Source organism: Helianthus annuus, chromosome 14, assembly GCF_002127325.2.
Source record: "Helianthus annuus cultivar XRQ/B chromosome 14, HanXRQr2.0-SUNRISE, whole genome shotgun sequence".
In the NCBI taxonomy this organism is placed as follows: domain Eukaryota; kingdom Viridiplantae; phylum Streptophyta; class Magnoliopsida; order Asterales; family Asteraceae; genus Helianthus; species Helianthus annuus.
Window position 1 is genome coordinate 121,493,400 of NC_035446.2, and position 13,464 is coordinate 121,506,863.

The 13,464-nt window shown below is 37.8% G+C and overlaps 1 protein-coding gene, 1 long non-coding RNA gene and 1 pseudogene across 2 annotated transcripts; 1 reads left to right on the forward strand and 2 right to left on the reverse strand.

Moving 5' to 3' along the window:
* Positions 1-6,568: 6,568 nt before the first annotated feature.
* LOC110909237 lies at positions 6,569-7,325 on the reverse strand. The gene is made up of 2 exons (XR_002575280.2): positions 7,011-7,325; positions 6,569-6,776 (listed from the first exon to the last, which is right to left on the reverse strand). It is a non-coding gene; the product is annotated as an uncharacterized LOC110909237 (long non-coding RNA).
* Positions 7,326-9,370: 2,045 nt separating this feature from the next.
* Positions 9,371-10,934, reverse strand: LOC110907283 (annotated as a pseudogene).
* Positions 10,935-11,188: 254 nt separating this feature from the next.
* On the forward strand, positions 11,189-12,146 carry LOC110907282. Its single transcript, XM_022152284.1, has 3 exons — positions 11,189-11,387; positions 11,469-11,767; positions 11,907-12,146. Exons 1-3 carry the CDS (start codon positions 11,189-11,191, stop codon positions 12,144-12,146), a joined length of 738 nt encoding a protein of 245 aa, XP_022007976.1.
* Positions 12,147-13,464: the final 1,318 nt, after the last annotated feature.

Genomic DNA, 13,464 nt, shown 5'->3' on the forward strand with positions numbered 1-13,464 from the left:
TTTAAACAAATCTATGAATCAATACAGCAAGACAAGCAGTGAACAAGCGTTAGCTATGAAGACACTCAATGGAGCGTTCATGACAAAGCAGAAAATCATCAATAATTACATTGAGAAATGTGTTGTACTTGAAAAACAATTGGAAACTCAAAGGATCGAAACAGAGAGAGTAAATAGGTTATTGAAAAGTTACTCATGTGCTTCGTATGTAATTGACAGGATTTACCCGACAGTTGAAGGTATGAAAGCGTTCGAAGAAGAGAAGTCTGAAGAAAAGGATTCTGGTAAGAAACAAAGTGTCAATTATACAAAGTGTCCACTCCCGCTTGAAAATGGATATTCTCCAAGAAATCCTAATTCAGAAAGAGTCAAAAAGGCAACCAATTTAAAGTGGGAATCTGAACCTTCAGATGGATTGCCAGATAATATTGACATTACATTCACTGCATCTGACACTGATCAACAATCTCAATTGATGAAGAAAGTGGTGTATCATGTGTTAGATAAAGATGAAACCGAGGAGTCAAAGTCAAAGTCAAAGTCTGACACTCCAAGTCCGACAGTTGAAAAAGTCAAAAGGTTTTACAATAAAGATTTTCTGATGTCAAAGAATAATTTGAATGACGAAACATTTAAAGTGGCATATACTTTGAATGATTCTGACAAATTATTTTCTGATGAAGAATTTCCAATAAGAGGTGTTAAAACTAAAATGATCAACAAGGTTTTCAAACTAACAGAAATTAATATTTCTGAAATAAAAGATGTAAATCTTTCTGGAAAACCTAAAAAGTACACCTCAAGAGTTCAACAAAGGTTAAACAAGAAAAAGGGTTACAGTTCTGGTTCGAATTTTCAAAAGAAACCAAACCATAACGGTAATTTCAAAAAGAAAGGTTTAGGTTTTATTCCACCAGAAAATCATAAAAATGAGAAAGTATATAAACCAAAAACTAAATTTGTTTCAGGAACATCATCTGAAGAAGAGGAAAAGAGCTCATTCTAGAAGCAATCAAACAAAGAATTCCTTGCTAAGAAGCAACAAGGAATGAAGAATGATGCTGTTCAGAAAAAGGAGACAAGAACCTGTTATGAATGTAGAAAAGTTGGTCACATTGCCTTGAACTGTCCAAAGGCAACCAACACAAAACAGGAAGTCTCTGAAAAACTGAAGGAAAGGATAGTTGATAATGAACCACCAATTGAACAATTTATAATGTTCAAAAATTCAAAATTTGAGGTTGGTGAGAGTTCAAAAAGATTTTACAAAAGAAAAGAGAAGCTTAACAACCAAAAGTGGGTTGTTAAGAACTCAGATATTAGTTCTAGCGATGAATCTGACTCGTCAAAGTCAGAGGAGCCACAGGTTGAGTTAAAAGAAGAAAATTCAGTTCCGCCAATGGATGATGTCAACTTTCCACCATTGCGAACTGAAAATTTTAAACAGAAAGTTGGAAAAGTAGAAATTTCGAATCAATTCTATTCTGAAAAGAAAGAATTTGATGTCGAAAAAGCTTTTAATGGAAAGGTAAAACATATTTTTGGAAAAATGGTTGACGGGAAGGTCAAAGGGGTAAATGAATTTTATGAAAAGAAAAGGAAAGGAAAGAAACCGAGTGTTGATGACTCGGAATCTCCCATGGACCGCCAGGCTTGGGAGAATCTTTATATCTGAAAAACCTGACTTGCCGGAGCTCCCAAGTTGGTAATCGTGGAGCATGAATCGGCATCATTCTTGAAAAATTCAAAATTGTTATATTTCAACTTACAAGTGGTATTGGTTGATAAGAACCTACAAGTGGTTAATCAAGGTCATTAAGTTGAACTTGATTTAACTTTCATACAAGTGGTTGAAAAACAAAGTGATGAATAATTCCCCGATCTTACAAATGGTGTGTGAAATCAACAAAACTAATTTTCTGGAAAACCATTTTGATTAAAACAAACTTAAGTGAATTGAAATCATAATGGGAAAATAGTTTGTTGTCAGTGGGAGTTCTGATTGTTTATGCCAAGTGAATGGAGAATTGAAGCAATTCACATCAGTTTGTCAAATTTTCTTTAAATGGTTTTGAATTTTAAGGGGAGTAAGAAATTTCAGAAAATCTAAAAACATTAGAAAATTTGGAAAAGCCTAAAACATGATAAAATCTAAAAGCCATAAACATCGAAAAATCAAAAATGAGTTTTGTTGTGAAAAAGAGGAATTGATAGTACATCAGTAGACAATCACAGCATGCTAAAGAATTGGAAAGTCAAATGTGATAAACGATCTCACTAACGATATGCCAATAGGTTTTTATACATTCAGTAGATTGTTTTCGAGATATAAACCTAAAATACGAATAACTTACTTATCTCGTGGGGAACATCTCTCGGATATATGGGTAACCCCCGAAATCTTGTTTGAAAGACTTTCTATTTCTGACATACTAGGTCGTTGTGCGTGATGATATCTAGGGAATTATACCTGGACTTCTGATTTTGCGGAAGCAATAGCCTAGTCCTCGTATAATACTCTGCACAGCTTTAATCATAAAGCCCACCCTCAGCATAAAAAATGATGAAACATTGAAAAATGCTAATCATGTGTTGTTGAAGAAAAGATCCCCAAACGGGACACACCTAAAGTCGAGCCATCATTTCTCTGATTGAACGGAACTTCTAGCCTGAGCTCTCATGGTTTCGCATTAACCCGTTTACAGATATCATTAGTGTACATTCACCTGTAAGACTGAATATAGAAGTCTGGATACGGGAGTATATTCTGAGGTGGGACACGCGAATAAGTTTAAGTGCTTAAAACACTAATCTCGTATCTCGAAACAATTGAACTTTGTGTGAAAATTTAAGTGGATCAGTATACTGACAATCTAAGTGAATCGTTTAGAACTTAAAATGTTTAAAGCTTAACGGTGCTAGTGTTTTGTCATAAACTGATATGATTCTCTTACACAAACTCACAAAAATATTGTCTGTAAATATTTCTTTACTACTTTTCATTAAAAACAAAATCCAAAAAGAATGTGTTTTAGTATAAAGTTTTTGAAAAATTCAAAAAGATTCTATTTCATCTTATTTTCGACAACTGATGTTGAAAAGTTGATTTTCAAAATTCCAAGTGCTAAACATGATGAACAACAGGTTTGGGAGAGTTTGTTTAGAAATAAGAAAAATGGTATTCTTACAAGTGGTCATCAGAGATTAAAAATGTAAAATTATTTTGGATGATATCTACAAGTGATGGTTTGAGATTGATTTTACAAGTGGTGAAACAGATATTAAAATTGTTATAAATAAATCTACCCAAAAGTAAGTTTGAACTTGATATAAATTGTTGACGATAGAACGATATCTACAAGTGGTCTCTAAATTTGTCAAATTTTTAAATTTGTGAAATTTATTTTGAGGTAGAGTTTGTGCAGGTAAGAGCAGCCAGGTTTCAACTCCTGAGGATATGCAGACTTGAGCCAGGTTCCAGATCCTATGGCTATGGAGAGCCAGGCAATGTTCCTGAACCTGTGAAAGCTGCAAAGCGTGAGCAGAGTTTGAGCCAGGTTTCCAATCCAGAGCCTGTAGATTGTGAATTCCAGACTGCGATCCCAGCGTATCGAAAGGGGGAGTCTGAAGACATTAAAGCCTGGTTCGAATCTTGTTTGCTAATACTGAAGATTTTGGATCAACATCCAAGAGGGAGTCTGAAGATGTAAAGAGCCAGTTTCTGATCATGGAACTGTGTTTAAGATAGAAGCTGCTGATGCTGATAAGAGAGAGAAAGATAGAGATTAAGGATGCTTACAATGTCAAATACTTTGGAGAGAGCGAGAAGACTGATAAAGACTGAAGACTTGACATTCTGAAGACTTGACATTCTGAAGACTCGTACCGAAGACTTCGTCAACATCCAAGGGGGAGTCTGTTGGTGCATATGTCTGTCGACTTCGTCTTGTATCGAGTCTTGTAATAGGTTTGTTAGATCAGGACACGTAGTACGAAAGAAACAGGAAACAGAGCTGAACAAGCCAGTTCACACGAAGTGGCCAGTTCATGCGAACTGGACCAGTTCGCACGAACTGGACCATGCATGTTCATGCGAAGTGGCTCAGCTATATATATGTGTCTTGTGTCTCTCATTTGTGTGTGTGTGATTCCCGTAGCGAAGCTTTGCCGAAGTATCTCCAGATCTGTAATCGTCATCAAATCAATACAAGAGATAGTTAAAGTGATTCTTAGTGCATTACAAGCTGAACCAACATCAATACGTCTGTTTCCGCCTTTCGTATTGATCGAGAACTCTTCTGATAGACTCGTTTAGGTCGTTTCTCGATCGTACAATTGTGTCGATGGTTTCTCTTATATATCGATGTATATCAATTAGTGTCAAGTGTGTAGATGTAATGCATCTGCTGGTTTGTGTATAAATACCAGCAGGTGTGTCTGTTTCAAGTGAGCTTGAATGAGCTAGAGAGAGAGTGTAGTGAGAGAGAGTTCTGGGGTGCTTTGTATTTGTCTAATAATGTACCGAAACTCTGTCGAATCGAATACATGAACGTGTTAATCGTTGAATCTTTGTATTGTATTTACTCTCTCGCTCGGTTTGTGTCGTAGCTTGGAATCCGCACTCGCAACGGCATCCGAAACAAGAAATCATCGTAGTCCGATGATCCGTATCGGGACCTACAAGTACTAGGATGGGTGACCTCATAGGAAGTCTCCACCAGGGCAATCAAAATCAAATCCGTGAGTTCCTGGATGAGCAACCCAGCGGGGGCAAAGCGGACAATATTGGTGGTGCGAGGGGCCGAATGTTAAAAATGGTATCAGAGCCACTACTGAGCTGTTCGGGATGGTGGGGCCAACTTCATCGAGGATGATGAGTCCCTAAGGTGGTGATTGTAACGATACCAACTAACAAGAAGATTAACATGGCCCATTGTGACACCCTAGGTAAATCCCACATCGGCAATGACAAGAAGAGATTCTTGGTTCATAAGACATTCCCCGCTTCTTAAATCACCAACGCGTTTTGGGCTTAGTTGGCTGTGGAGCACATCCAAACTCGCTAGTTGAGCGTGCTCAGGTGGGAGTAGTACTAGGATAGGTGACCTCCCGAGAAGTCTCCATTGGGGCAATCAAAAAGAAATCCGTGAGTTCCTGGATGGGCAACCCATCGGGGGCAAAGCGAACAATATTGGTGGTGCGAGGGGACGGATGTTACAAGGACTTTCAAAAGGAAATAATGATAATCCAGTGTAGCCTTTAATTAGACACACATGTCCGATCGAAGTCTTACCGCAACTACCATAGAATTGGCCAATTCTTTCAAAAGCGGCTCACATGTGCCTAACTAAGCCAACGATAACTTTGATTTCTGGTTGAACAGGACTAACCAATCTGGTCTGAGTTACTAGTTTGGTTAAGGATCTCACGAGTGTTCTCAAGAACTTCCTTTGTACCACCAAACTACTATTTCAATGCATCCCACAACTCTTTAGCACTGTTACATTGTAACAGGCCGGCATAGATATCATTCGGCAGTGCCATAGCCATGATGCTGAAGGCTTTCGCATTTAGCTTGAATTTTTGATAATCTTGCTCTGAATAGTTTTCATGCTTATTTGGCTTAAATACATGTGGGTTTTCGGTATTTGGTACCACTGGGAGATGCGGTCCAAAAACCACAGATCACCAACACCCTGTATTTTATTGAGATAACATATGTTCCATCCTACGTTATCGGATATTATATTCAGATCTGACAAGCATAGGTGGTTTATTACTGAAACCTGTATTGTGGGGATTATTCTGTGCCATTATCTCAAGTTCTTTTAAAGAAAAACAAAGTCTGTGAGAGACACTTTATCAGTTCTTCACTAAACAACTCTAAGCTATGAACTGAAATTCGATCTTTGATGAACTGATCTTTTTGTGTTAAACTGATTGTGAAATCATGTTTAAACATGACCAAGCTCTAATACTAATTGTTAGAAACTAAGTTTTTTTGTTTGCAAACAAGTATTGATTATCACAATAACATTCACAAACTGGAAGTCATCATCAACGATTGTTTTTCATTAATCAACAAGGATTAAAATGTTTTACAATTCGATTGACTCTACAGACTCCCCCTCAGCTGATCACGTGAACAAATCAGTTTGTACAAGAGAAAATGTGATGTATGTGATGAATAGATCACTAATAGGTGTGATCTATTTATACTAAGTACGAAAGTTCTGTTCGGTGATTAGCTGACATCACCCTAATAGTGACATCTAACCTTCCTAACAGAAAAGATTCTTAGATCTTTGCAAACATCTGAGCAAATCCTATCATCTGATCTAGGCTATACTAAACGCTGATAAGATAAATATTGTTACAATTTGAAACCACTGTCTAAGTTATCCTCTGTTGCAGTTTTCCAAACATCTGTTTGGCATAACACATATTTGGTCTTCTTCATCAGACCATTGGCTTGATCAGGGCTTTGGTCTTTAACAGATGCTAGCCTTCATCAGATGTTGGTACTCTTGAATAGCGGTTCCAAGTCTTCATCATATGTTAGCCATGCTCTTGAACAGATGTTCAGAATAGGTGTTTATGATTTACTATCTTTGGGGAAAGACTAATTCAATCTTTTGCATATTTCTTGATTAGTAGATCATGCTTTGGCTTTTGGATATCATCTATTCTTTTATAGGTTCAACAGTTTCAGACGATTCTAACAGTTTCAACTGCTCACCCATATTCAATCTTCAACCTAATCTTCTTGAAGAAACCTACCATAAACAAATGCCTCTCGTAAAAATTAAAGAAGGCTCTATTAATCGATGGAACAAAATTTTGAATAAAATCCAAACAATTTTAATACACAATGAACAATTATAGAAAATAAAAAATGTGAGCAAAATTGAATAGGTATCAAAAGTCAACTAAAATAATCTATGGTATTAATTAAACTGTGGTCCATTCAATAAAATCAATAGAACTACGGCATTAATTCATTGTTTTACCTGTCGAACAGGACGCACCGGGAATAGAGTTTAAGTGCAAAATCTTACAGGTTTCAATAGAACTGGGAATCATGTGTATCGAATCGAACCTTTGTATCGAATAATCGAGAAAGCGATATCGTTTCTGAATAAACAAGAATGGAAACTTTGTAAACAAGAATTGAACCGACCGAAGCTCTCTTGCTGCCGCCGCCGGCGACTAAAGCTCTCTCACCACGGACGCCAGCTAAAGTCTGAACAATTGGATCGCCGGATGGTTGTATCGTTTCTGAATGGATGCTTGAAATCGTTTGTTGGTTTTTAGGGGGTTCCCAATTTTTCTTTTGGTATCTTGGTTTGTAAAAATGGCCCAAATAACAGAGTAAATATCCACACACTCATCTTACTATCTACACACTCAAAAAGGTGATTTTTGTCTTTACATGCACACCCTGCAGTGTCGAACTGTGGCCAAAACGAGGCGTTTTGGTCCGATTAACCAGACAAAGACTGACGGGTGTCTGACGGGTCTGTTGACCGGACCAAAACGCTGAGCTTTGGCCGCGATTTGGTCCTGTCAACCAGACAAAAGACTGATACCCGGTCTGGTTGACAGGACCAAAACGCGGCCAAAGCTCGGCGTTTTGGTCCAGACAACAGACTCGTCAGACACCCGTCAGTCTTTGTCTGGTTAATCGGACCAAAACGCCCCGTTTTGGCCACAGTTCGACACTGCAGGGTGTGCATGTAAAGACAAAAATCACCTTTTAGGTGTGTAAATAGACAAAATTGGTATGTGAATAGTTTGGCCCATTACAAAAAGCATATGACATTATCCCTCTATAATTTTACAACTTTGTGTTCCCTCTTTATTTTACTATTCATTTTTTGTTTCCTTTTACATAAGTACAACACAACATTTTACATTGTGTGAAAATGGAAAATAGATAATTATGACAAATCACTATATGGCTTTTGTTGTTGAGATGTATTCACAAGCTTTATCTCCAGGCTATATATTTTACTTTTTGTTAGCATGAACATAAAATCATCCTTTTACTTTGAATTTTAAATTCTATAATTTATAGATTTACTATTATTATTTCTTTTTTTAACATGGTTTTCATACCATTTCGGCACAGTTATTCTTTTCAATGATGATCAGTCTAAATTTAGCAAGTTACAGGTCACAGTACGCGTGCGTAGTTCAATGTTTTTACTTATATTTTTGTTTTGGTTTAATGGTGTCTCGTCGCAACGCGTGGATCCTAGGTGTTGGGAATCAGTGTATCAAAATTATAGCGGAAGCGGTTTACATATTTTAACAGGAGCCTATTATATATATAATCATGGCCGATTTTTGTTTTTATAAAATATGTTTGATTTATTAATCCAATTAATAAATATTCCCAATCAGTATCAAGGTTATACGCGTATAAACAAATAAATAAAAAAACAACCATAGTGGGTTTTAGTAATCAACCTTTGACGACTACACCGGGATTGTAACACGTGGGTTACAACGTATCCTCGCTAGTATGTATATAAATTGCATAGTTATGTCATTAAATGAACTTTCATTAAGGGAGAAGAATATGCAATTTAGATTTTGAGTTGGGCAAATATGTCGTAAGAAAAGCTCAAAATGGGAGATGCAATTCTTCATTCTTAACTATTTTACCTTTTTTACTTCATTTTACATATTTTTTTGGAATATTTTACTACATATATTTATCTAATTTTTTGTGCATAACAAACAAAAATGATACCGACTGGATCCTTTGTTACATCGCGTAAAATATCATCATCTGTTACGAACCACAGACTTACCTTTAACTCTAGATACAATGAATTTTATTTCAATTATTTGTATGTCTAGAATTTGACTTGTGGAGTGGTCGTAAGGCTGAGCAATCAGCATGTGATCAATGGGCACACTCATGTTCTTCTTTGTCTTCAGTTAATAATTGTAACTTAATAATTAAAGTTGCAATACTTTAGACTTGATAAAAAAACAACTATTAATTAAATTAATATTCAAATAGTAAATATATAACCATTACTAAAAGTTGTCTAATTACCAAATAATAAGAAAAATAACATGAAGATGAAGATACAAATCAGTGGCGGATCTAGGATTACGACCAAGCGGTAACGTTTTATAAATAGGCGGTAACGAAATCGAAAAAACGTCAAATTTTTCCAAAATTTACACTAAAAACGTCAAAAATTTTCCGACCAAGCGGTAGCGGAGGCTACCCCTTGTTCCTATATACATCCGCCCCTGATACAAATCACAAAAGGAACAATGAGTCTCCCAATCACAGAACATCGATTCAATATAAAAACTTGTTATTCCATACATTCCACATAACATTTGATCATGCGACCACACGTCTCTTCTTTTCCAAATAATCTATGAAATAGTCTAGATACTTCTTTTGCAATTTAGTGTCGCCAAAAACTTTACTCCACTCCATAGCATTCGCCTTATAGATTTTCACTTCATCGTTGACCACAATCGACCTCACTGATCTAGCCACCGATTCCTTAGTGAAGGATCCATCTTCCTCATTTCTTGGGACCTAGACTTCCACCTGTTTGTCCACCGGTATTCGAGCAATCAGACCTAGGTCGACCAAAAACGGTAGCATTATTAGAGGGTGACCGGACATAAGCCCCTCCACATTTGAACTCCAACCACAATGAATCAAGAAACCACCCACTGACTCATGGCTCAGTACTTGTAACTGAGGTACCCAACTCGTCCACACCACAACACGATCACGGGTTCGTTCCAAGAACCTGTCTGGCAACTCCATCGAGTCAGACTCGGTGGAACCTGCGGGTTTTCTAAGAGTCCAAAAGAATGGCAACCCGGACAGCTTGAGACCCAAATCTAACTCAACCAACTCACTTTTGCTCACCATAATCTCACTTCTTATTGCAACATACACCACATGACCTTTTTGTTGGCCATTAAGCCACTTCTTGACCATCACCCATGTTTCATCTTTCTCATCTCCAATGTTTGTGGGTGGAAGTAAACCCACAGGAACTACCGGAAGCTCATGCAGCTTCTCTAAAAGGGTTAGCCATTGAGGCTCTAATTCGTAGCAATATCTCATAAACATACAATCAGATCCCTTCAAAATCATCCACAAACGATATGCATCTGAAACCTCAGAAGCATTAGAAGAATAGTGGCACATTATCAAATTGGCCTTATGCTCTCGGTAGCATAGTTTGCTCGGAAAGGGAACCCACTTTGGGGGTGTCATTAAATCCTCAGCCAACATTCGTTCATCTGAACCATTTATCAAGTCGTCGGTTAAGGCTCCCCAAAAAGCAATGAACCATGGGGTGACAATGGAGAAATGGGCATGTGAAATCCCGAGGCCATCTGCAACGGAAGGCAACCAGTAGGGAGCAAAGTCATAAATAATCCAATCTGGCGACTCTTCCTCAAGAAACCAAGTGACTTCCTGCTGAAGACCTTCAAAACCTCTTTTGAGGTGATCATGAGTGTCACCAGTGCGGAGGTCCATGGTGGGCTTGGCATTTTGGGGTAGCTCGTGAACATATGGAAGAGTGAGTTTCACAATATTTATAAGTGGCGATAGATGGGAAGGGAGGGTAGGGAGACGATGGATGTTTCTAGTGGTCGAAAGAAATGAGACTTCGTCACCATTTTGGGCTATGAATTTGGAGAGTTCGAGGAAAGGGAGGATGTGACCCAAAGAAAGCCATGGGAACTGTTGAAAGTAATTAAAGTTCTCGGTCTAATTTCAAGCATGCACGTGATTATTTGTGAATTCAATAAAGTCGTTTGAGGCTGTTGTGATTGTCCGAGATTTTTGGATCTCTCTATTTTCTAGGAGATAGCCGCTTGTTATTTTGTTATTTAGTCTCATCTTGTACGTTGTTTTCTTTATGTTCTCTCATTTATCAGTAATCAATAAAATCATGCATTGCTTTCATTCAGTGTTCATCTGTTTGTGAGTGTGTGAATTAGATAGCTCATACCAACACATGGTATCAGAGCCGGTGTGAAGTATTCTGTTCATGGCTGAAACAATCATTATGTCAAATACATCTCAAACTCCTCTCCCTGTGTTCAAAGGAGAAGGGTATGAGCATTGGAGTATTAGAATGAAGACAATTCTCAGATCTAAAGGGCTGTGGGAACTGGCCAGGGTATGGCAGATCATGGAGAAAACGTTGACGAAAGAAGGAAAGAACTCAAAAGAGATGCTCAAGCCTTGGCCGTTATTCAGCAAGGTGTTCATGACACCTTGTTCTCTCGTATTGCTGCTGCTGAAACATCTCAAGATGCGTGGGAGATTCTTCGAATGGAGTTTCAAGGAGACTCACAAGTGCAAGCTGTAAAACTACAGGGTTTAAGAAGAGAATTTGAAAACCTGTCCATGAAATAAGGAGAAGTTGTTAGTGATTATTTTTCACGTGTAATGGGAATAGTTAGCCAACAGAGAGCTTTTGGTGAGGAGATCTCTGATCAGAAAATCGTCAGAAAGATTTTAAGGAGCCTTACAGCCAGATTTGATTATGTAGTGCCATCTATTGAGGTTGCATATGATCTCAACACCTTGGCTCCTATCAAGCCGATGGGATCATTACAATCTCAGGAGGAGAGATTAAATGGGAGAATGGGTGAAAGTAAAAGTGTTAACAAAGAAAGATCTGATGAGCAGGCATTACAAGCCTATCAATCGAATAGGAGGCTCCCTATGATCAGAATAATAGAGGACGTGGAAGAGGTTATTATAGAGGAAGAGAGAGGGGGCGTATAAATGAAGACAAGAACAAAGGGCCCTAGTGTTACAACTGCAATAGATATGGTCATGTTAAAAGAGAGTGTTGGTTCAATGATGAAGGTCAAGCCAAGGTTGCAGCCAGGTTGCAGCCAATACAGAAGAGGAAGAAGGCAAGAATGAAGAGACTCCTTACCTGTTTATGGCTTTGAGTGCTGCTACACCAAAAAACCCGAGTCTCTGGTTTATCGATTCAGGCTGCTCCAATCATATGACAAGTGCCAAGGTTAGCTTTGTGAATTTGGATGAATCCTTCAAGTTGGATGTCAAGTTGGGAGATAAAAAGAACCTGGCTGTTGTTGGTAAAGGTACAATTAAATTATGATTTCAAATGGTGTTTATAAGTATCTTGATGATGTTTACTATGCTCCGAGTCTTGAATATAACTTGATGAGTGTTGGTCAGTTGATGAGAAAAGGGTATGCTCTTTTGTTTGATAATGATGCTTGTTCAATTATTCATAAAGAGACTCAATCTGAATTAATGAGGGTAAAGTTAGCAGCAAATAACATGTTTCCTTTGGATGCAACAAAAGTTAAATCAAGTGGTCAATCCAAAGTTCATGAAGATACAAGATTGTGGCATTGTAGATTTGGACATCTCCATTCTCAAGCTCTTCAACAACTGTATAGTAAACACATGGTTCTTGGGCTGCCTGCAATGAAAGAGTATGGACAGTGTGAAGGGTGTGCCTTGGGCAAGATGCATAGACTTCCTTTTCAGACAAGTACTAAGAGGGCTACTCAACCACTTGAAATTGTGCATACGGATGTGTATGGTCCTATGCCAGTGAGAAGCCTTGGTGGCAGCAGGTACTTTCTTCTTTTTATCGATGATTATTCAAGAATGACTTGGGTATATTTTATAGAAAAGAAGTCAGAAGTTTTTGCTAAGTTTAAAGTGTTCAAAGCTCTTGTCAAAAAACAAAGTGAGAAGTTTATTAAAGTTTTGAGAAGTGATAGTGGAGGAGAGTATTGTTCACATGAGTTTCTTACTTTCTATGAATTACATGGCATTGAGAGGAAACTCACAACACCATACACGCCTGAGCAAAATGGCGTGAGTGAGAGGAAAAACAGATCTATTGTGGAAAGGGCTCAATGCATGTTGCAAGCTAAAGGCATGCCATGTTATTTCTGGGCTGAAGCAGTCTCAACTGCCGTTCATTTATTAACTTATCTCCTACAAAAGCTTTGGATGTTAAGACTCCACTGCATATGTAGACTGGTTAAAACCCTAAAGTTGAAGACTTGTCTTTGGAAGTATTGCTTATGGTTTAAAGCCAAGTCAGCTGAAGCACAAGTTCGAAGCCACTTCTGCCAAGTGCATTTTGATTGGGTATTCTTACCCATCAAAGGGTTATAGATTGTATAATCCGATAACAAACAGATTATCACCAGGAGAGTTATCAAGTGTTTTGAAGATATACAGTGGGATTGGTCTCAAGTGAAGAATAATCAAAACAAACATTTATGGGATCTAGGTGTTTTTGGTGATTTGCTGGAGATTCCAAATGACAATAACGCCCCTGATGGTGAAGTGCAGCCTGGTTCAGCAAGTGTTTCTTGTCTGAATGAATCTCATGATGTAGCAAGTAATAATGTGAACAATGGAGCTCCTGGTTTGTCCGCTTCCAATGATGC

Coding starts and splice junctions, on each gene's coding strand:
- LOC110907282 (XM_022152284.1), top strand. CDS start 11,189: ATGGCAGATCATGGAGAAAACGTTGACGAAAGAAGGAAAGAACTCAAA. Junction 11,388..11,468: donor GCAAGCTGTAAAACTACAGG/GTTTAAGAAGAG, acceptor TAATGGGAATAG/TTAGCCAACAGAGAGCTTTT. Junction 11,768..11,906: donor TAATAGAGGACGTGGAAGAG/GTTATTATAGAG, acceptor GGTTGCAGCCAG/GTTGCAGCCAATACAGAAGA.